Source organism: Typha latifolia, unplaced genomic scaffold (genome assembly GCF_019914945.1).
Source record: "Typha latifolia isolate L0001 unplaced genomic scaffold, TyphaL0001v2 contig_59, whole genome shotgun sequence".
Lineage (NCBI taxonomy): Eukaryota > Viridiplantae > Streptophyta > Magnoliopsida > Poales > Typhaceae > Typha > Typha latifolia.
In genome coordinates, this window is record NW_027330504.1 from 1 (window position 1) to 23,442 (window position 23,442).

A 23,442-nucleotide genomic window follows, 5' to 3' on the forward strand; every position below is an offset into this window, starting at 1 on the left:
GTTAGAAGTATCTGAATGTGCATTTTCATCGCCCACTTCTGCTGGAAAGGCATTGGCATGCAGTTATAGCAAGACCAGTTCATTCTTGGTTTACAAGGAAGAAGATCTCTAGATATATCAGGCATGGACATGGATTCTATTATCCTTTGTATGAATGGGAGTATTGAGTTTTCATTCATGTTAACGCACAAATTACACCTTGGAGGCAGGATATAATATTCAGTACTTCTCTCTCATAGAGGCTGCTGTAAGTTCCTGAATTACTTTTGGCCTCTTGAAGGCTTATTAGATATTTTTCATGTTCATCAATCTGGTCTTTCAAGTGGAGAAAGCAATAAAAAGTAAGATCTGTGTCAAAGCTCATTTTGTGGATATTGATCAGAATTCTTTATTTTTGTTTAATTTTACTGGAAAGAAGCACGAATTTTTTTAAAACTGATGAACTGATCAGTATTTCTGATTCCAAATTGGGTACAAATAGGAAAAAATTGCTGGATTTTCTAGATGAATAAATCAAATTAGAAGCTTGGAAGGTAATAGCTTGACCCAGTTCAAAGACAATTTATAATGTTAATCATCTACTCAACAAGCTGACCAGCAATTTTAAGATCCTTTACAATATGAACCACGATAAAGAAACACAACAGTACATGATTCACTTGAGCATGTGGGATTCAAAAGAAAGGTGTCATTAAAATGGAATCAGAGATCTGGAGTACAGCTGAGACGTCTGTTTACACAACCATAAAAAATATATTGCAATACAAAGATAATCATTTGATATCAATATACTAAATGGTTTGTGATGCCAAATCACACTGCAGATGCTAATAAGCAATTACGCCTTTGGCTAGGTACTAGCTATCCACATTCATTACAAAATGAAATGCTCTTCACACTTTACAATAGAAACACAGTTGAAACACAATTCTTGTGCTGATGGATCAGATGATTGACCAATGGTTCTGAGAAAGAATAATTCTTAGTTTGGTCAGTAAAAGCACGCCGAGCTTTCAGGACATCTCTAGATATATAGATGTGAAGGACTCCTTACCCTCTCTGTAGCTTGATTGTACAAAAAGAATCTAAGGAATGTTGGACTAAGAGATCTGAGCACAAGCATTTTGAATCCAAGGTGACTCGTATCTTCCCTGCAGAAGGACCACGAAAGAAGGTACAGTAGCATTGAAGTTGTAAAATACAGTGCTGATACAAGGATTCTGGAACTCATTAAATGGATTTTTATCTGAATATGTAAGTTTGGCATACATTACAAGCTCAGGAAACATCTACTAGCTTGAGCAGCAACAAAAGCGAGTCTAGCAAAGAATTTTTGCCTGTCTCAACTCTTACCTTGATGTCCTTTCCAAGGAAAGTGAGCATTAATAAAAATATTCCCAAACCAATCGTTGTTAGTCTTCCACATCTTTTGGGGCCATAGACTCGGATACTTTTTGCCGCACAAATTGCCCTTTAACCCTTGGTCGCTGCTCTGCAAGCATCTTCCTACTGTGATACCTAACCTGCAAAACAAAATATCACTTTCATATCTCAAACCGATAACCTTTTTACTATAGAAAGCAAAACCTAGATATGTCGTTTACACTTTCACAATTTAATAACATAACTAGAAGATTTCGAACCAGCATAAACCTGTTACCTTTTTCTCAAAGCATCTATCTTTCCTTTTCAAGCGGAACTTCATCAAGGCAGCTTCACGACGAGAACGACCACAGTCTGACCTATTTATATTGCCGTCCTGGACACCACTTTCATTCCCATTTTCTAGGGCAGCTCCTGTAACTCTAGTTGCACCTGCTGTTTCACCACTTCCAATGCTTCTGCTATCTTTATGAACATTCTCACTGCAACTAGCACTTCGAGTGAGTTGTTCCATTGGAGTGCATGATATATCTGTCGAGACTCCTGGTTCTCTATCAACTTTTTGTTTTGAATGTGGGTTTTGATGATTCTCTTCATGGTGGTGAAACTCATTGCATTTGGATTGGTTAATAACATTATGGTCAGCGGAATTGGATTGATCAGGAATCTGAATTGTCTTCTCAACTGCAGGTGAATTATGTGATTGGAAAGAGGTTTTTGAGTAGAGCATTGGCTGCAGGATAGAACCATACCCAGCACCCAAACTTTGATGAGGTATATCCCCAACAGGAACTGGGACTGATATTAGTCCAAATTGAGGATGATGGAAATAAATATCCTTCCGGTTGGAAGAACTGCTAACAAAAGCATCCTCTGGTACTCGAGCAGAACATGAAATGCCAACATCCTCATAAATTGAAGCTTCACCCACATTCCATTGATGGGAAGACAATATATCTTTAGGTTGGAGGGAAGTGTTCCTCTCCTTGTCAACTGATTCTTTTCTTCTGATACATGAAGATGAAGATACCAGTTCCTGTCCTGAAGGTTGGATTCTTTTATCACAATACCTGCACCATACATGAAACAGCATCATGTCCTTAGAAACACATAATGAACCATGATTTTGGTGACTCAGATAATTGGTTGGATTCCTCAAAATTTGTTTATTCTTTTAGAACTTATAGACAAGTTACATAACACCATAGAAACATTACATAGAATATTTTAATTGTCTATTTGAAAGTTTTGTACCACATAAACTACGATCGACAAACGAGTGGTTCTTCCAGAAGAGCAACTACTACTAGAAGTTGCTCCAACCTGTATTGAACAAAAAATAACAATTACTTATAGCAACAAATGAAACTAATACAACTTACCTGGTAACTATAACCAGAACACAGATTATTAGAAATCACCACCATAACTACATTTTCTGATGGCGAATGTGCCCTCCACTATCTTTCCTTGAAGATCCACATTTCACATAGAAAAGTAGGGGACCATTTCCAAAAACAAGAAAATCAGGTTTTTAAGACTATATACCTCTATATGTCTAGCTACTAAAGTTGAGGCCCTTTACAATTATCAATTTTGAGGACTCCTACTTAATAGGCTTTATTGTACATATCTATATGAATAAATCTCTGTGCCTTCTCACTCAAGAGTCTTTTTCCTAGACATAAAATCCGAACATCTATAAGATGTTGAGTTCCTTGCGAGAAGCTGCACTCTGGCGTTATGGCCAACCTCTTTACGAGCCTCTATTTGGCATGCTACAATGAAACACTGTCAAATTACTACAGAAGGATGATCACAGTAAATTTTCTAAAGAAACTATAACTAACAAGATATACTGTTTTTATATACCTTAAACCATAGCCAACAAGATATGTGACTCCACCAGCCAATTTATTCTAAATTTCCTTGACTTATTTTGCTATAGCTGGAAATTTAGGAACAATTTCAAATCAATGGATGTAATCAAGGATGGCCGTGCCAGTGGTGGCACGGCATAGGTGGGTGCTGCGTGCCGATCTTCGTGTCAATGTGGAGCTATTTTTTTAAAATTTTCTTATTTTCGTCAATCATCATCAAATAAACTTTAATTATTTTCTTAACAAACATGATATGATACGTGGAGCCCATTTTTTAAAACTTTTTTCTTAATTCCATCAATCATTATCAATCAGCTTTAGTATTATGTGTCGAATATAATTATATGTTCAATTATATTATAAAGTATTTAATCATATTATAGAGTGTTCAATCATTAATATTAGTTTTAATGAATGTATTCAATCATATTATGTTTTGAATAATATTTATATTTAACTATTGCTTTATCTTTAATAAAATAGGTCATTTACAAAAATAATCTAAAGATAGAATACTATAATATAGGTTTTAATAGATCTAGATATTTAAACTAAAAATAAAAAATTGACATGCCGAAATTTTATTAAAATTATTTTTAACATTTTTATTAAAATTATGTTAAATACGTGGCGTGCTATTGACATGTTGGGGCGTGCCGATCGGCGCGGCCTATGCCGACCGTCACGTGCACTGGCATGGCCATCATTGGATGTAATTATAACAGATATAAGAAATGAGGAAAAATCTCAGATAAAAAGTAATTACCTTGAAAAGGCAGAGGCACTAGAATGATTTAGTATATTCTTTTCTTTTGACTCACTGTTTATCCAACCATTTAGTTGTGGTTTTCTCAAGTTAAGGTCCAGCAGCTGCAAGGAATTAATTTCAGATGTACATTTCACAGAACAGCATCTTGAAGCTTCACATAATGCATTGTCCTGAATAGCATCCTTCTCTAATATAGAGGAACTGCATTTTCTGTTACCAATTGGCTCAACAGAATCTACAACATCTTTGAAAGAATCACTTGGACAACATGAATTCAGATCAGTAACCACATCCATGGTTCTCTGAAAACACTGTGCGTCCTCCCCATTATCATTAAGGCACTTATTCTCTAGGCTTATGTGCACTGAAAATAAAGGTTGTTGACTAATTTCAACTGCGAGTCCACCAGACTTATCTGCAAGATCAGAACAGGCCAATTATCAGAACTGTAGAGCGAATTAGCAATAATAAAAATACAGTTCTGAAACCCAGGTTACATAACAACCTCCAATTTCTTCAGCATCATCCATATCTGGCACATTCTCTCTCACTAGTTTTCCATCATCATCTACTCCCTTTGGTTTTCCTTCCACCTCTCTGGAAGAACTTGCCCCTTCAGTTCTAACAGTATCTTTGAAATTTTGAGCACTCTCAACTTCAATATCTGGTTTACTGCCTGACCTCTGCTCAAGCACCAAACAGTTCCACTGCTTGATAAGTAAATAGCTAGGATATCGCGTAAAACATTAAGTAACTACTCAAACTTCAAAAAAGGCTGCTCCAGTTGTCAATTTGGACTGGCTCACTAGTGACGCTACTTGTTCTCATGTCTTTTTTTAATATAGATTTCGACACATACAATCAGAATTTCCCTTGCCAAACGAAATGTTTTTCCAACTTCTATTAGTAGAATTTCTATCAATAATGCATCGTTACAAATATCTTACCCGAGCATTGCCTCTCCTATCGCTGCTTTCCCTGGTCTTGGATCCTTCGTCATCATTAACACTTACACGATTGCTCGCAACATTGTTCTCGGAGGCATTTGCTTGGCTGCTTGACTGCAACAAGATCATCCATTATCCGAACCCCTTTCATATAATTCTAATACCAGGAAAAAGAAATGCATGCTTTGCCAGTTTAACGAATTAATCGATCAAATAACATACAGAATGCCTTCTCCAGACATGCTGCCACAAATTCCTCAGCTCATTCTTCCTCACCGGCTTCACGAGGAAATCCACCGCCCCCTTCAGCATACACTTGAGCACCACCCCGATCGAATCTTGCGAGGACATCACTGCCACAATCATAGAGTAAGAACCTACGATTATTCTAGCAACTCAGGTTTCAAATCGAGATCGAGAACTCACTGATGACCGGGATGTTCTTGCACTCGTCCGCTGCCATGACCTTGGAGAGGAGGTCGATCCCGGAGAGCGACGGCATCGCGACTTCCGAGAGGACGAGGTCGAAGCCGTAGTTCTTCTCCTGGAGGACCTCCCACGCCTTGAGCCCGTCGGCGACGGCAGCGACTGCGATGGAAAGGAAGAAGCCTCCTGAGATTTTGATAAGAGGAGAAAGAGGAGAAGAGGAGAAGGGGGGTGAGGTTACCGTGGTAGCTGCATTTGCGGAGGAGGGCGGTGACGATATGGCGAGTGGAGTCGTCGTGCTCGACGAGGAGGATGCGGAGGGATCGGCGAGGGAGGAAGCGGTCCCACCGGATCACCTCCGGTGAGGGTGCTCCGCCTCGTTCCATTACCGATGGTAGAGAAGAGAAGGCGGGGGTATGTTTTTGGGAGGTGACCGGATTCCGTGGACATCGGCGAGAGGTGGGTATGGAAATATCTACACCGAGTGAGTGCCACGTCAGCGCGGAAATGAACCCGAGTGGTGGTGGCAAGTAATGGGTGGACTCCCCCGCCCTCCGCCCCTAGAAAACAAAACGACCCATCTCCAGATATTTTTTTCGTTTCGGTCCCCATCTTTTTCTCTTTTTCTTCCTTATTTTTATCCCTGACCCTCCAAGTCGTCCCTCCTCCTCTTCTCCTCTGCCACCCTTTTAATTCGAATTCGCAATTGTTCAGAATACAGGGGCCAAATCGCATTTTGTTTCCCGATGATTGTAATGGATAATTGGATGGCTATAATTGAGTGCCATAGGCTAAGAACTAGTGGATAACTTCCGTATCCTTTCTCAATACCAATCCACGTTGGCGAAATTACTCATCTTTTGTTTGACATCAATTAGATGGCTCTCTCTCTCTTTTTCTAAATCAAATTTTCTTCCATCTGCCTGAGTGCAAGTCTATTTGACCTCATTTTGGGATATTATCCATTACAAGAATGCCTGAAAGCAATGGAATCCTTTTTCTTGGCAATATTATCCATTACAAGAGAAAAGGGGGGAAGAGAAAGGGGGCGAATTTGCCTTATCCACAGTAGAATTGAAATAACTGGACTAGGGATTGGATTTGTGAAAGCATCCAAACGCTAGGTGGACCGTTTTGTTCTTCTTATCTCGCTAAGGGTACTTTTGGAACAAAATCTAGATAAAATCCAATTGATTTCATCTAGAAATAAATTTAGCTATTCAGAAATAATAAAATTGAAATGAAATTTATCCAAGTTGTTCGGAACTGGGAGAAATCCATTTCATTATGTTCCATTTTTTTTCTAATTTATCCATGGGCTTCAATAAGAATATAACAAATAAAGATTACTCTTATCAGATTTAGAAAAACTAACTTAAAAGTGATAGATAAATTTCATCCAGGTCTGTTCTCAAATCATTGGATTTTAATATATACATATACTTAAATTCATTCTAAGTACACTGAAATTAATTGAAATCTCACAACTTAATTATTCTAAATAGTGAATTTAGTGAAGTAATACTACTCAAAATTAGTTGAATTCTACTAATACATAATTAACTTTGTTCGATTATGAATTTGCCGATTACGGCAACAGAAAAACAAACAAAGAGAGAATTATATAATTTAGCCAGACAGACCAAATGAAATGATTATGGCAAAGACTAGAACAATGACAGGAGACTCTACTTCTTACTGCAGACATCTCTGCTGCCGTATGAGCTCGGAGGCATCTACAACATTAAAATGTGCAATAATAGGGTCGGGAAGTCAACAGGAGCTTAGCCTGATTTATGGCCTGTGAGTAGAAAGAGGCAATGAAGACATTATACATAGTCTACTTGAAAAGTTATACAGCATTAAGTTTACAGAGTTCCCACCACTTCATAATACCTATTAGCTGTGTGATAACATCTAATAACATAGCAGCTAATGAGCTAATTTAGGGTATTTTTCACGATTACAGATCCGAGAACCTTCTTTTCTCTAAGTGTAGAAACTTAATATTTTCTACACGCCCAAAATTGCACAACCACGAATAGAAACAAGAACGGAGAATATAAGTTCATAATAAAGCACTTAAATAACCACAATGCATGTATATCATAATCTTCACCTCAAGAGATAATAACCAAGATATAATCCCAATAATATTAAGTCTTTACAAACAGAAAGTTATCAAACTTACAAGATAAGCTCGCAAGAGAGTAGGAGGTAGAATAAAAAATCACCCACCTTCTATCTAGCAAAACTTCAAGATGGATTCTCTTTCTTTTCTTGCTTTTTAAGATGACACTAAAATAAAAAAAAAATGACCTAGAATTCTCTTGATATCCAACAAGACTCATACATAATAAAATAAAACTATTTCTAAAATGCCCCTAATAAATAAGAGGACTACTAAAATAACCTTGGTAGTAATACACAAATTAGCTAAATAAAATAGTATGACAAAAATGATAACCAAATTTAGGACTAATTTTTAACAATCCACGGTTACCAACTGTATCTTTTTTTTATCAAATCTCTGAAATAGGAGGACATGATATCTGGGCCAATACAAACTTGACAGACGGTTCTATGAGTGTATAAACAACTTGCAGGAAATGAGTTTATAATGTAAGTTTTCATTTACAATATGACAGCTGGGGTGAAACCCAGAGCCAGAAGCCATTGATATGAACAAATGAGTACCCAATGAAGTTTTCTCCTCTCCTTGGAGGTAACGCTAGCTTTGAGCAAAGTGTTGTTCAGTACAAACATTTGTTGCAGAGTGAACTCTGAACAAGGAAAATTATAAGAATTCTTACAAATTGTGCAGGGAGTGCTTCAAATTCAGGATAAGAATATACTGTCTTATCTAAAGAGTTAAGGCCTATCTGCTCACATAATTTAAGTGACGTTGCCTCAAGAATTATGCGTGGCCTGTTCCCAAACTGCAAATTTATACAAGATAAAGATCATTCAGACAGAAGTCAACAAGTTCGTGAAAACTGTAAGACTTGTTGTGTAATGAACGGGATTATAGTTATACCTCAAAAATGTTAGGATGGTTAATTAAGAAAGAATCAGAGAATCATGCAGCACATATGCTCTGAAGTCTGAACAATCTGCAATTTTTATTTAAGTTTTTTAAATGACCAATTACAGCTATATATCATTCAAGGACTTTCTTCATAAAATCAGCAGTAAAGGAAAAAGAAAAAGAAAAGAAAAAGAAAAAAAGAAACCAGGTTCTTTAATGATAAAAAAGAATTGGAATAACAGTATAAAGCAGAGCACAATTAATTAACTGGGAATGATTAGAGAGTAGCATAAAGTGTGGACCTGGTTAAGCCATCAATTAGTCATAGTATTGTGATAAAAGGGATGTGAACGATGGTGTGCCGGTCAGGCCCGCCTTCTCGGTAACGATCCTTCAAAGCCGGATCGCAGTTCTCTACTCGTAACGAATTGAGATTCGGCGGTAGCATTGGAAGTGATTGGAGACTATTGCAGTCTTTAATATTTAGCCGAAAGATGGAGGTGTTGAAATGCCTCCTCCATCTCAGTGGTGAAGGTCGTGAGCTCATTTGCACCTTTCACTGTCAACCCACTAAGGGAGGTGAGCATTTCCCTGCTTAACAGCACTTTGAGCAGCAAGGGGTTGTCAATGATTAGACTGAAACAGGAACGTGGTGACAAGTGCACCCCTTCTTCCACCACCTCTTGAACTTGATCAATCGCCAAAGTGGTGAGCTTTGGACACCTAAAAACTTCTAAATTTCTAAGGGAGACAAGAGCTCCCAACCCTCCAATTGACCTTAGCTCTACACAATCTGTAATAGACAAAACGAAGAGGTTGGTGAAGCGTTGCAGTACATCAGCCGAGGGAAGGGTTGTAATATGAGGACATCTTATTATCGTGAGACCTTTCAATGAGGATAGGCCATATTGCATACACCTGGACAGTTCAACATCTTCAATACCATTATCTTTGATAGTTAACCATTGTAGCAATGGAGGCAGGAGGTAGACGCTTGGACAACAATTAATGTGTAGAGTTTCCAAATGACTCAATTTTTCTCGTTCTCGTTCGGACCATTCAACAATATTTTTCAGATTTGGACAGTTCGAGATGGTCAATCGAGAAAGGAATGAAGATGCCAATGGCGGATATATCGGTCTTCGAAATGCTGGGAGACGGGATATTCCCACCCTACCTAGGCATAGACATTTAAGTGTAGATGGGAGAGGAGGAAGTGCCATCAGTTTGGAGCAAACTTCGATTTTGAGTTTGTGAAGATGAGGGAATATTTGGTTGTCCTCGATTGCACACCACCCCATTAATTCTGGAAAGTTACGTAATACTAATGTCTCCAATGACGGAAATCCTTTGACGACACCAGAACCATAGAACCCACAACCAACTTCTTCTATCGTAGGCATACTAAATAGCCGAAGAACCTTGAGTGATGGAAGTTGTCCGAGAGGTGGGAGCTCTTTCCACTTGCCGCAACCACCGAGTTGAAGTTTTACTAGGTTCTTTAAATAATGGTTTTCCATTAGCCAACTTGGGGACCGGACTCCATTGTAGCAAACAATGTCAAGTTCTTTGAGATTCGAATGCGGTCGCAGGCCTTCCAATACTTCCTCCTCTTCATCACATCTCACAATTCGTGTAGTGTCACACCATGACAACTCCAACTTAACAACATTCCCTTTGTCACTTAACCTAGCTTCCATGGCTTCCTCTTTACTACCAACATTTTTAAGATTTCTTATCTCAAGAGATCCTCTGAGGTTGCTTAAGGTTTTCAACTGTCCAATCTCAAAACCTCTCATCTTCTTTACACAGAAATTTTTTAATTCCTGGAGACGAGTCAATTTACCTATGCCGGATATCATAGAGACTATCGATTTATTCTTTTTAATCCGGTGATTTCTTCCTCGATCTTCAACAAGATGGTGCAAGTTGATTAGTTTGTTCATACTCGCCGGTAATCTATCAAGCTCCAACCCCCAAAGAATCAACTTTTCAAGATGGTAAAGTCTACCCAATTCATCCGGCAATTCTTTGATTCCAGTGCCACCAAGATTCAAAAATCTTAGATGCATTAAGTCACATGCTCTAGAAAGAGGCAATACTTCCAGATGACAATTAACAAAATTAAGCACGCGAATGCATTTTAGCTTTTCCAGTACAACACGAAGATCAGCAACATTCAGATCCAACTTGCTCTTGAATATGAAATTTAAGGTCCGTAAGTGCTTTAGTACAGATGAGTATTCGGTAAGTCCAGCTAGATTAGTAGTCATCACAGATAAATGACGAACACTACCTGGGATTTCTTTTGGCTCATTTCCATTGATTCGATAATAGACATCTTTTGAGACAGATTCTGCCAAATCATGCAATAAATCATGTATCTTGTATCTATGCAACGAAGGAGGCCTCAAAGGTATAGGTTCAAAGAATGCCTTCGATATTAGTTCATCAAAATAATCTCTTGCTACATCCTCCGGCCTCATATTGTGGTTGGTATTATGAATAAGCCCCTCTGCTATCCACATGTACATCAGATCATCACGTTGAAATTCCCAGTCCTTTGGGAAGAGACTACAATATGCAAAGCACCTCTGCAAGTGTACGGGAAGATGTCGGTAACTCAATCTTAGAACTGGGATAATACCATCCTCACCCTGCTCCAATTCCCAGATATCACTCTTCAAAATGCCCTGCCAGTGTTCGTCGCTCAGATCATCTTTCAGCAACGCACCCAGAGTCTTTGCAGCCAACGGTGATCCCTTCAGCCTCTTTGCTATCTCTTTCCCAGTAACTAGTAATCCCGGATGCTCCTCAGGGTCAGCAATGTTATTGAATGCACACTTTTTAAAGAAAGACCAAAACTCATCCTTTGGTAGCCCCTGCAATCCAATTGGATCCATTGTGCCCATCAATTCTGCAACCTTCTTTAGTCTACTCGTAACAATTATCTTGCTTCCCTCCTTTCCACATAACAGAGGAGTGCGAAGCTTCTCCCATGATGTCCTCTCCTTCTCATTCCAGACGTCATCAAGGACAAGAAGAAATCTCTCTGTTCTTAGTTTATCTTCAAGGATCAATTGTAGGCTGTTAAAGTTCTCAATATCTCCATGACTGCGATTTCGGTGGGATTGATCGAGGATCTCTCTTGTAAGCTTGACCACATCAAAAGTATCTGAAACACATACCCACATAATTAGAGAGAAGTGCTGCTTCACGCTCTCATCTTTGCATACTAGCTGGGCAAGAGTAGTCTTTCCGACTCCTCCGATTCCCAGAATCGGAATGACAGATCCGAGAGCTCTAGATTCTGATTGTAGCAGAAGGTTGATTATATGCTCCTTCTCTTTGTTTCGGCCAATGGGTACTTCCGGCAGCAACGAGCTAGTGATGCGGCAGCTGGTGAACGACTCCGGCTTCTTAGAACTCTCATCCAATTCTAATAATTGAAGGAAGTTGCCGACAAAGGCGGCACTTCTTTCTAACTTCTCGACAACGCTGCTCAGCTCCTTAACGTCCTCATCACAAGAAAACAAGCTCCTAGCAGCAGTACGCACACGTTTGGCGGCATTAGAGGAGGAGGAAGCAAAGGAGGTACTCACCTCGCCGCCGCCGTCGTTTGCTTTCTGCTCGAGGATTCGGTACTCGAAGGTGTCGAGCACGTCGTCAGCGTCGTAGGCCGCGTCTTGGAACCACCGCAGCCATCGGAGGAGGCACGAGTTCTTGATCTGCCGCCCCTCCGCGGCCTCCACTGCACTTTGGATCATGATGAGCAGCACCTGTAGTTTCTCCAGCTTGTCTTTGACTCCAGCTTGCATCTCGTAGTTGCCGGTCAAGAAGGCGGCGGCTTTGTTCACCAACTCACCCACGATCGCTGATCCCAACATCTCCGCCATTGATCTTCTCCTCACAAGCAGCAGGGTGAAGTCAATGTTTGAGGGAGATAAATTGAGCACACAGGGCGGAGACTCCAATATAAGACTTTGTTGGTCCTCTCTCTCTCTCTCTCTCTCTCTCTCTCTCTCTCTCTCTCTGACTTGGGTGGCCATCACGGTTGAGGTGGCCATGAAATATTCTACTCGGTGACAAGGATGGGTACGGTCTGTTGGTTTACCAATAAACCAATATGATAATCTCCCGATAAACCAAGAAATTACAAGTAGATACCTCTCACACAGAGAACACCATAACTCTGCTAACAAAAGCTTTACAACGGATTAGATTATCCTATCGTGGTCAAGCTACAACTTGCAGGAAGTTTATCCAAGAAACAATTAATTATTCATGACGCAAGAAGTCTATTTACGATGCAATTCAGCCGAAGTTTATACTTTAAATAGATTCTTCACAAGGAAAGAGAGAATTACAAAACTAAGCTGGGCAACATTTGCCATAGCTAAAATTCCCTCTGACTACGTTATTGTGATTAACTATGCAAGTCACAAAAGTTTTATTTCAATGTAATCTTTCCAATGTAACAAAATAGAAGATAAATGAAAAGAAAATATAACTATATAAACTAGTATATGTTTCTATATGTCTACATATTAGTATTTTCCTCACTCTTTTTCTTTTTCCTTTTTTCTTTTTTCCTTCTCCTTCTTATGAGAGGATTTGCTCATTCCTTTTGATTTCCAGAGTATGGATTATTCGAGCAACCGTCAGCAGAAACTGTTGTTTCCTATCTCTATTTGAACATCATCAGTTCGGCATAAGAACCCTGCCTTATCGATACAAGACATTACAGTTGCTACTCAAGCTTTCAAAGGAGCAAAGGAGAAAAGTTCGCAAGAAACTAAGATTTTCGAGAGAGATTAAACAGTTTATTTACATCTATTTTACTCAATTCCTTGTCTCCAAGATATGCATAGTTTCAATTTTCTTGCAGAAAATATAATTGCACCTCTAAAATAGGAGGACAATGATATCTTGGCCAATACAAACTTGGTGACGGTGAGTGTATAAACAACAACTTGCAGAAAATTTTGCGTTTACAACACAAGTTTTCATTTACAATATGACCCCTGGGGTGAAACCCAGAGTCAGAAGCCATTGATATGAACAAATGAGTACCCAATGAAGTTTTCTCCGCTCCTTGGAGGTAAGGCTAGCTTTGAGCAAAGTGTTTGTTCCGTACAAATACTTGTTGCAGAGTGAACTCTGAACAAGGAAAATTATAAGCATTCTTACAAATTATGCAGGGAGTGCTTCAAATTCAGGATAAGCAGATATTGCCGTATCTAAAGAGCTAAAGCCTATCTGCTCACCAATTTAAGTGATGTTGACTCAAGAATTATACAGGGCCTGCTCCCAAACTGCAAATTTATACAGCAAGCTAAAGATCATTCAGACAGAAGTCAACAAGTTTGTGAAAACTGTAAGACTTGTGTAATGGAAGGGATTATAGTTATACCTCTAAAATGTTATGATGGTTAATTAAGAAAAAAAAATCAGAGAATTGCAAAACATATGCTTTGGACTATCTGCAATTTTAATTTATTTTCTTGTTCTTCTATTTCTTTTAAGGACTTATAACACAGTGCAAAAAATGACCAATGACAGCTATATATATAATATATCATTCAAGGAATTCTTAAAAAAATCAGCAGTACAAATTAGTGCAAAAAAATTACAAGGTTCTTTAATGATCAGAAAGAATTAGAATAACAGTATAAAAGCAGAGCGTAATTAATTGGGAATGATTAGAGAGTAGCATAAGGTGTGCACCTGGTTAAGCAATGAATTAGTCACAGTATTGTGATATCAGGGATGTGAGCGATGGTGTGCCGGTCAGGCCCACCCTCTCGGTAACGATCCTTCAAAGCCGGATGACAGTTCTGTACTAGTAACCATTTGAGATTGAGCGGTAGCACTGGAAGTGATTGGAGACTTTTGCAACCTATAATATTCAGCCACCTGAGGGAGGTGAGGTGTTGAAATGCCTCCTCCATCTCAGTGGTGAAGGTCGTGAGCTCATTTGCATATTTCACCGTCAACCCACTAAGGGAGGTGAGTTTTTCCTTGCTTAGCAGCACTTTGAGCAACAAGGGGTTGTCGATGGTTAGATTGAAATAGGAACGTGGTGACGAGCGCACCCCTTCTTCCACCACCTCATGAACTTGATCAATCGCCAAAGAGGTGAGCTTTGGACACCTAGAAACTTCTAAATTTCTAAGGGAGACGAGAGCTCGCAGCCCTCCAATCGACCTCAGCTCTACACAATCTGTAATAGATAAAACGAAGAGCTTGGTGAAGTGTTGCAGTACATCAGCCGAGGGAAGGGTTGTAATGTCTGGACATCTTATTATCTTAAGACTTTCCAATGAGGATAGGTCATATTGCATACACAAGGACAATTCCACATCTTTGATACTACTATCTATGATAGTTAACCATTGTAGCGATGGAGGGGAGGGGGGAATTTTCAAATGACTTAATTTCTCTCGTTCTCGTTCGAACCATTCATCAATATTTTTCAGATTTGGACAGTTCGAGATACTCAATCGAGATAGGAATGAAGATGAGGAGGAAGAGGGAAATGCCAATGGCGAACATATCGGTCTTCGAAATGCTGGGAGAATAGATATTCCCACCCTACCTAGCCTTAGGTTTTTCAGTGTATGAGGGAGGGAAGGAAGTGCAATCAGTTTAGAGCAATCTGCGACTTTGAGTGTGTGAAGACGGGGAAACAATTGGTCATCCTCGATTGCACACCACCCCATTAATTCTGGAAAGTCACATAATACTAATGTCTCCAATGACGGAAATCCTTTGATGACACCAAAACCATAGAACCCACAACCAACTTCTTCTATCGCAGCCATACTAAATAGCCAAAGATCCTTGAGTGATGGAAGTTGTCCCAAAGGTGGGAGCTCTTTCCACTTTTCGCAACCACGGAGATGAAGCATTACTAGGTTCTTTAAATAATGGTTTTCCATCAGCCAACTTGGAGACCGGACTCCATTATAGCAAACAATGTCAAGTTCTTTGAGATTCGAATGCGGTCGCAGGCCTTCCAATACTTCCTCCTCTTCATCGCATCTCACAATTCGTGTAGTGTTGCACCATGACAACTCCAACCTAACAATATTCCCTTTGTCGCTTAACCTAGCTTCCATGGCTTCCTCTTTACTACCAATATTTTCAAGATTTCTTATCTGAAGGGATCCTCTGAGCTTGCTTAAGGTTTTTAACTGTCGGATCTCAAAACCTCCCATCTTCGCTACACAGAAAATTTTTAATTCCTGGAGACGAGTCAATTTACCTATGCCGGATATCGTAGAGACTATTGATTTATCCTTTTCAACCCAGTGATTTCTTCTTCGATCTTCAACAAGATGGTGCAAGTTGATTAGTTTGTTCATGCTCGCCGGTAATCTATCAAGCTCCAATCCCCAAAGAATCAACATTTCGAGATGGTAAAGTCTACACAATTCATCCGGCAATTCTTTGATTCCAGTGCCACCAAGATTCAAAAATCTTAGATGCATTAACTCACATGCACTAGAAATGGGCAATACTTCCATATGACAATTAACAAAATTAAGCACGCGAATGCATTTGAGCTTTTCCAGTACATCACGAAGATCAGCAACATTCAGATCCGAATTGCTCCGGAATAAAAAATTCAAGGTCCGCAAGTGCTTTAGTACAGATGAATACTCAGTAAGCCCAGCTAGATTAGTAGTCATCACAGATAAATGACGAACACTATCTGGGATTTCCTTTGGCTCATTTCCATTGATTCGATAATAGACATCTTTTGAGACAGATTCTGCCAAATCATGTAATAAATCATGTATCTTGTAGGTCTGCTCCCAAGGAGACCTAAAATGTGTAGGTTCAAAGAATGCCTTCGATATTAAGTCATCAAAGTAATATCTTCCTATATCCTCCGGCCTCATGTTATGGTTGGTATTATGAATAAGGCCCTCTGCTATCCACATGTATATGAGATCATCACGTTCAAATTCCCAGTCATTTGGGAAGACAATACAATATGCAAAGCACCTCTGCAAGTGTACGGGAAGGTGTCGGTAACTCAATCTTAGAACTGGGATAATATCATCCTCACCCTGCTCCAATTCCCAGATATCACTCTTCAAGATGCCCTGCCAGTGTTCGTCGCTCAGATCATCTTTCAGCAACGCACCCAGAGTCTTTGCAGCCAACGGTGATCCCTTCAGCCTCTTTGCTATCTCTTTCCCAATAACTAGTAATCCCGGATGCTCCTCAGGGTCAGCAATGTTATTGAATGCACACTTTTTAAAGAAAGACCAAAACTCATCCTTTGGTAGCCCCTGCAATCCAATTGGATCCATAGTGCCCATCAATTCTGCAACCTTCTTTAGTCTACTCGTAACAATTATCTTGCTTCCCTCCTTTCCACATAACAGAGGAGTGCGAAGCTTCTCCCATGCTGTCCTCTCCTTCTCATTCCAGACGTCATCAAGGACAAGAAGAAATCTCTCTGATCTTAGCTTCTCTTCAAGGATCAATTGTAGGCTGTTAAAGTTCTCAATATCTCCATGACTGCGATTTCGGTGGGATTGATCGAGGATCTCTCTTGTAAGCTTGACCACATCAAAAGTTTCTGAAACACATACCCACATAATTAGAGAGAAGTGCTGTTTCACCCTCTCATCTTTGCATACTAGCTGGGCAAGAGTAGTCTTTCCGACTCCTCCGATTCCCAGAATCGGAATGACAGAAACATTTCCAAGAGATCTAGATTTTGATTGTAGCAGAAGGTTGATTATATGCTCCTTCTCTTTGTTTCGGCCAATGGGTACTTCCGGCAGCAACGAGCTAGTGATGCGGCTGCTGGTGAACAACTCCGGCTTCTTAGAACTCTCATCCAATTCTAATAATTGAAGGAAGTTGCCGACATAGTCGGCACTTCTTTCTAACTTCTCGACAACTCTGCTCAGCTCCTTAACGTCCTCATCACAAGAAAACAAGCTCCTGGCAGCAGTACGCACACGTTTGGTGGCATTAGAGGAGGAGGAGGCAAAGGAGGTACTCACCTCGCCGCCGCCGTCGTTTGCTTTCTGCTCGAGGATTCGGTACTCGAAGGTGTCGAGCACATCGTCAGCGTCGTAGGCCGCGTCTTTGAACCACCGCAGCCATCGGAGAAGGGACGAGTTCTTGATCTGCCGCCCCTCCGCGGCCTCAACTGCACTCTGGATCATGATGAGTTGCTCCTGCAGTCTCTCCAGCTTGTCTTTGACTCCAGCTTGCATCTCGTAGTTGCCGGTCAAGAAGGAGGCGGCTTTGTTCACCAACTCACCCACGATCGCAGATCCCAACATCTCCGCCACTGATCTCCTCACAAACAGCAGGGTGAACTCAAACAAAGAAGAAAGAGCAATTTAGTTAAGAGCCCGGAGACTCCAACAGAGGACTCTCTCTCTCTCAGACAACTAAGACTTGAGTGACCGACAAAACTATTGATGCGTCCAGGAAGAAAAAATCTACTAGGCGCCAAGGATGGGCACCGAGTGTCGTTCAATCCATTTTGCCATTAATGATAAATTTTCCAGATGGTCACGTGCATCCATTGAAATATGAGAGTTGGGTGCCACACTAAAGTGTGTATAGATATCATTTAAGTCGAAACCCAAAGTGAAAATTAGGTACCATAATTGTGTGACTTGTTTGGTTTGAGACTGAGCTCTAGTTTTATTTTTTAGTTTTAATTTTTTAAAAATTAATTAGATATAAAAAAAAAAATATATATATTTAATTACTGAATTAGTTTATAAATTTCTCATCTGGTGTTTATCTTCTAACATTAATCCCATATAACAAACTAATAATGTATACTTATATAAAGGGAAAAAAGAAAGCAGAAATGCCAAATAAATAATACTAGGTAACAACCAAAATTAATCCAACATCCAAGCCAAAATACTTTTCTCGCGTCTAGTTTGAGCAAGAGGGCGAAACCATTCCAATTCTTATCCAATTTGCCATTAGAGAGCTCACCATCCATTGACTGATATGAGTGGTAATATACTTCAGGAGCTTACTAATTATTCTTCTTGGCCTTCTGAAGAATTGTCGTAGCACACACCAAGTAGAGGAGAAAGCCAACATAAGAACAGATGAGAGAGATGCCAACTTTGTTGCAGTACTTGTCAAAGTAATTGGACATTTGAAACCACCCAGTGTGGCTGTTATCATACATCCCCACGTATCCTATCGCACTTGCAGAAGCAGCTGCAGCCATCACTAGTCCCATAGCTAACTGCAAGAAACAAAATGGACAATAAGAATCATATTTTATAGAAAATTAAGTGTAGCAAACTAAAATAGGAGTTTCTCAAGCGTTAATTGGCACCATCTCAGTCCTCTTGTTTGTGCTTGGCGCGTGCGTCAGTTAGAGGGATTTTTTTTTAATATTTATTTTGGGGTGTTACAATATAATTGCACCTCTAAAATAGGAGGACAATGATATCTTGGGCAATACAAACTTGGTGATGGTTCTATGAGTGTATAAACAACAACTTGCAAGAAATTCTGCGTTTACAACACAAGTTTTCATTTACAATATGACCCCAGGGGTGAAACCCAGAGCCAGGAGCCATTGATATGAACAAATGAGTACCCAATGAAGTTTTCTCCTCTCCTTGTAGCTAAGGCTAGCTTTGAGCAAAGTGTTGTTCCGTACAAACACTGGTTGCAGAGTGAATCCTGAACAAGGAAAATTATAAGAATTCTCATAAAGTTTGTAGAGAGTGCTTCAAATTCAGGATAAGCAGATATTGCCGTATCTAAAGACCTAAAGCCTATCTGCTCACCAATTTAAATGATGTTGACTCAAGAATTATGCAGGGCCTGCTCCCAAACTGCAAATTTATACAGCAAGCTAAAGATCATTCAGACAGAAGTCAACAAGTTTGTGAAAACTGTAAGACTTGTGTAATGGAAGGGATTATAGTTATACCTCTAAAATGTTATGATGGTAAATTAAGAAAAAAAAATCAGAGAATTGCAAAACATATGCTCTGGACTATCTGCAATTTTAATTTATTTTCTTGTTCTTTTAATGACCAATTACAGCTATATATATATCATTCAAGGACTTCTTCAAATAATCAGCAGCACAAATTAGTGCAGAAAAATTACAAGGTTCTTTAATGATCAGAAAGAATTAGAATAACAGTACAAAAGCAGAGCATAATTAACAGGAAATGATTAGAGAGTAGCAGAAGGCGTGCACCTGGTTAAGCCCCCAATTAGTCACAGAAATGTGATATCAGGGATGTGAGCGATCGTGTGCCGGTCAGGCCCGCCCTCTCGGTAACGATCCTTCAAAGCCGGATGGCAGTTCTCTACTCGTAACGAATGGAGATTCAGTGGTAGCATTGGAAGTGACTGGAGACTATTGCAATCTTTAATATTTAGCCGAAGGAGGGCGGAGGTGAGGTGTTGAAATGCCTCCTCCATCTCACTGGTGAAGGTCGTGAGCTCATTTGCACCTTTCACTGTCAACCCACTAAGGGAGGTGAGCTTTTCCCTACTTAGCAGCACTTTGAGCAGCAAAGGGTTGTCGATAGTTAGATTGAAATAGGAACGTGGTGACGAGTGCACCCCTTCTTCCACCACCTCTTGAACTTGATCAATTGCAAAACAAGTGAGGATGGGACATCTAGAAACTTCTAAATCTGTAAGGGAGACAAGAGCTCCCAGCCCTCCAATTGACCTCAGCTCTACACAATCTGTAATAGTCAAAACGAAGAGGTTGGTGAAGCGTTGCAGTACATCAGCCGAAGGAAGGGTTGTAATACGTGGACATCTTGTTATCGTGAGACCTTTCAATGAGGATAGGCCATATTGCATACACCTGGACAATTCCACATCTTCAATACCACTATCTTCGATAGTTAACCGTTGTAGCGACAGAGGCAGGAGGTAGTCGCTAGGACAACAACTAATGCGTAGACTTTCCAAATGACATAATTTCTCTCGTTCTCGTTCGGACCATTCATCAATATTTTCCAGATTTGGACAGTTCGAGATAATCAATAGAGATAGGAATGAAGATGAGGAGGAAGAGGGGAATGACAATGCCGGACATATCGGTCTTCGAAATGCTTGGAGAAGGGATATTCCCACCCTATCTAGGCATAGGTTTTTCAGTGTAGATGGGAGAGAAGGAAGTGCAATCAGTTTGGAGCAATCTTCGACTTCGAGTGTGTGAAGACAGGGAAACAATTGGTCGTCCTCGATTGTACACCATCCCATTAATTCTGGAAAGTCACGTAATACTAATGTCTCCATTGACAGAAATCCTTTGACGACACCAGAACCATAGAACCCACAACCAATTTCTTCTATGCCATGCAGACTAAATAGCCGAAGAACCTTCAGTGATGGAAGTTTTCCGAGAGGTGGGAGCTCTTTCCACTTGCCGCAACCACCGAGTTGAAGTTTTACTAGGTTCTTTAAATAATAGTTTTCCATCAGCCAACTTGGGGACCGGACTCCATTGTAGCAAACAATGTCAAGTTCTTTGAGATTCGAATGCGGTCGCAGGCCTTCCAATACTTCCTCCTCTTCATCGCATCTCACAATTCGTGTAGTGTCGCACCATGACAACTCCAACTTAACAACATTCCCTTTGTCACTTAACCTAGCTTCCATGGCTTCCTCTTTACTACCAATATTTTCAAGATTTCTTATCTGAAGGGATCCTCTGAGCTTGCTTAAGGTTTTTAACTGTCCGATCTCAAAACCTCCCATCTTCGCTACACAGAAAATTTTTAATTCCTGGAGACGAGTCAATTTACCTATGCCGGATATCGTAGAGACTATTGATTTATCCTTTTCAACCAAGTGATTTCTTCTTCGATCTTCAACAAGATGGTGCAAGTTGATTAGTTTGTTCATGCTCGCCGGTAATCTATCAAGCTCCAACCCCCAAAGAATCAACATTTCGAGATGGTAAAGTCTACACAATTCATCCGGCAATTCTTTGATTCCAGTGCCACCAAGATTCAAAAATCTTAGATGTATTAAGTCACATGCTGTAGAAAGGGGCAATACTTCCAGATGACAATTAACAAAATTAAGCACGCGAATGCATTTTAGCTTTTCCAATACATCACGAAGATCAGCAACATTCAGATCCGAATTAATCCGGAAAAAGAAATTCAAGGTCCGCAAGTGCTTTAGTACAGATGAATACTCGGTAAGTCCAGCTAGATTAGTAGTCATCACGGATAAATGACGAACACTATCTGGGATTTGCTTTGGCTCATTTCCATTGATTCGATAATAGACATCTTTTGAGACAGATTCTGCCAAATCATGTAATAAATCATGTATCTTGTAGGTCTGTTCCCAACGAGACCAAAAAGGTGTAGATTCAAAGAATGCCTTCGATATTAATTCATCAAAATAATCTCTTCCTACATCCTCCAGCCTCTTATTGTGGTTGGTATTATGAATAAGGCCCTCTGCTGTCCACATGTATATCAGATCATCGCGTTCAAATACCCAGTATGCAAAGCACCTCTGCAAGTGTACGGGAAGGTGTCGGTAACTCAATCTTAGAACTGGGATAATATCATCCTCACCCTGCTCCAATTCCCAGATATCACTCTTCAAGATGCCCTGCCAGTGTTCGTCGCTGAAATCATCTTTCAGCAACGCACTCAGAGTCTTTGCAGCCAACGGTGATCCCTTCAGCCTCTTTGCTATCTCTTTCCCAATAACTTGTAATCCCGGATGCTCCTCAGGGTCAGCAATGTTATTGAATGCACACTTTTTAAAGAAAGACCAAAACTCATCCTCTGGTAGCCCCTGCAATCCAATTGGATCCATAGTGCCCATCAATTCTGCAACCTTCTTTAGTCTACTCGTAACAATTATCTTGCTTCCCTCCTTCCCACATAACAGAGGAGTGCGAAGATTCTCCCATGCTGTCCTCTCCTTCTCATTCCAGACGTCATCAAGGACAAGAAGAAATCTCTCTGATCTTAGCTTCTCTTCAAGGATCAATTGTAGGCTGTTAAAGTTCTCGATATCTCCATGACTGCGATTTCGGTGGGATTGATCGAGGATCTCTCTTGTAAGCTTGACCACATCAAAAGTATCTGAAACACATACCCACATAATTAGAGAGAAGTGCTGTTTCACCCTCTCATCTTTGCATACTAGCTGGGCAAGAGTAGTCTTTCCGACTCCTCCGATTCCAACAATCGGAATGACAGAAACATTTCCAAGAGCGCTAGATTCTGATTGTAGCAGAAGGTTGATTATATGCTCCTTCTCTTTATTTCGGCCAATGGGTACTTCCGGCAGCAACGAGCTAGTGATGCGGCTGCTGGTGAACAACTCCGGCTTCTTAGAACTCATCCAATTCTAATAATTGAAGGAAGGTTCCTATAAAGGCGGCACTTCTTTCTAACTTCTCGACAACGCTGCTCAGCTCCTTAACGTCCTCATCACAAGAAAACAAGCTCCTGTCAGCAGTACGCACACGTTTGGCGGCATTAGAGGAGGAGGAGGCAAAGGAGCTACTCGCCTCGCCGCCGCCGTCGTTTGCTTTCTGCTCGAGGATTCGGTACTCGAAGGTGTCGAGCACGTCGTCAGCGTCGTAGGCCGCGTCTTTGAACCACCGCAGCCATCGGAGAAGGGACGAGTTCTTGATCTGCCGCCCCTCCGCGGCCTCAACTGCACTCTGGATCATGATGAGCAGCTCCTGCAGTCTCTCCAGCTTGTCTTTGACTCCAGCTTGCATCACGTAGTTGCCGGTCAAGAAGGAGGCGGCTTTGTTCACCAACTCACCCACGATCGCAGATCCCAACATCTCCGCCATTGATCTCCTCACAAACAGCAGGGTGAACTCAAACAAAGAAGAAAGAGCAATTTAGTTAAGAGCCCGGAGACTCCAACAGAAGACTCTCTCTCTCTCTCTCTCTCTCTCTCTCTCTCTCTCTCTCTCTCTTTCAGACAACTAAGACTTGAGTGACCGACAAAACTATTGATGCGTCCAGG

The 23,442-nt window shown here is 40.4% G+C and overlaps 5 protein-coding genes and 1 long non-coding RNA gene across 11 annotated transcripts; all 6 read right to left on the bottom strand.

Moving 5' to 3' along the window:
* Positions 1 to 668: 668 nt before the first annotated feature.
* On the bottom strand, positions 669 to 5,947 carry LOC140802650 (two-component response regulator-like APRR9). 4 transcript variants are annotated; one of them, XR_012111684.1, is made up of 10 exons: positions 5,647 to 5,947; positions 5,406 to 5,567; positions 5,202 to 5,332; positions 4,980 to 5,093; positions 4,538 to 4,715; positions 4,030 to 4,447; positions 1,661 to 2,453; positions 1,354 to 1,523; positions 1,055 to 1,151; positions 669 to 965 (listed from the first exon to the last, which is right to left on the bottom strand). XR_012111684.1 is itself a non-coding variant. In XM_073158203.1 (8 exons), exons 1-8 carry the CDS (start codon positions 5,789 to 5,791, stop codon positions 1,413 to 1,415), a joined length of 2,052 nt encoding a protein of 683 aa, XP_073014304.1. In that variant the 5' UTR covers positions 5,792 to 5,930; the 3' UTR covers positions 669 to 1,412. The 4 variants fall into 4 exon arrangements, 2 of the variants coding, with proteins under 2 accessions (XP_073014304.1, XP_073014305.1); XR_012111683.1 differs by having other exon boundaries at positions 1,354 to 1,518; positions 5,647 to 5,930; XM_073158203.1 differs by having other exon boundaries at positions 669 to 1,523; positions 5,647 to 5,930.
* Positions 5,948 to 7,997: 2,050 nt separating this feature from the next.
* On the bottom strand, positions 7,998 to 12,619 carry LOC140802651 (putative disease resistance protein RGA3). 2 transcript variants are annotated; one of them, XM_073158207.1, is made up of 3 exons: positions 8,736 to 12,619; positions 8,296 to 8,344; positions 7,998 to 8,188 (listed from the first exon to the last, which is right to left on the bottom strand). In XM_073158207.1, exon 1 carries the CDS (start codon positions 12,498 to 12,500, stop codon positions 8,910 to 8,912), a length of 3,591 nt encoding a protein of 1,196 aa, XP_073014308.1. In that variant the 5' UTR covers positions 12,501 to 12,619; the 3' UTR covers positions 7,998 to 8,188; positions 8,296 to 8,344; positions 8,736 to 8,909. The 2 variants fall into 2 exon arrangements, with proteins under 2 accessions (XP_073014308.1, XP_073014307.1); XM_073158206.1 differs by adding an exon at positions 8,443 to 8,518 and having other exon boundaries at positions 8,112 to 8,344.
* Positions 12,620 to 13,362: 743 nt separating this feature from the next.
* LOC140802653 (disease resistance protein RGA2-like) lies at positions 13,363 to 17,904 on the bottom strand. Of its 2 annotated transcripts, XR_012111686.1 has the most exons (3): positions 14,161 to 17,904; positions 13,701 to 13,748; positions 13,363 to 13,593 (listed from the first exon to the last, which is right to left on the bottom strand). XR_012111686.1 is itself a non-coding variant. In XM_073158208.1 (2 exons), the coding sequence occupies exon 1, from the start codon at positions 17,745 to 17,747 to the stop codon at positions 14,181 to 14,183; it is 3,567 nt and encodes a 1,188-aa protein (XP_073014309.1). In that variant the 5' UTR covers positions 17,748 to 17,904; the 3' UTR covers positions 13,363 to 13,748; positions 14,161 to 14,180. The 2 variants fall into 2 exon arrangements, 1 of the variants encoding a protein (XP_073014309.1); XM_073158208.1 differs by having other exon boundaries at positions 13,363 to 13,748.
* Positions 17,905 to 18,334: 430 nt separating this feature from the next.
* Positions 18,335 to 19,480, bottom strand: LOC140802652 (uncharacterized). The gene is made up of 3 exons (XR_012111685.1): positions 19,239 to 19,480; positions 19,046 to 19,131; positions 18,335 to 18,685 (listed from the first exon to the last, which is right to left on the bottom strand). It is a non-coding gene; the product is annotated as an uncharacterized lncRNA (long non-coding RNA).
* A 200-nt stretch (positions 19,481 to 19,680) lies between these two features.
* Positions 19,681 to 21,779, bottom strand: LOC140802649 (probable disease resistance protein RF9). Its single transcript, XM_073158202.1, has one exon. The coding sequence runs from the start codon at positions 21,655 to 21,657 to the stop codon at positions 19,681 to 19,683; it is 1,977 nt and encodes a 658-aa protein (XP_073014303.1). The 5' UTR covers positions 21,658 to 21,779.
* A 19-nt stretch (positions 21,780 to 21,798) lies between these two features.
* LOC140802648 (disease resistance protein RGA2-like) lies at positions 21,799 to 23,349 on the bottom strand (the record flags this gene model as incomplete). Its single annotated transcript, XM_073158201.1, has 2 exons — positions 22,854 to 23,349; positions 21,799 to 22,795 (listed from the first exon to the last, which is right to left on the bottom strand). Coding segments are annotated over exons 1-2 (1,407 nt in total), but the record flags the coding sequence as incomplete, so codon positions are not given.
* Between the last annotated feature and the right edge of the window lie 93 nt (positions 23,350 to 23,442).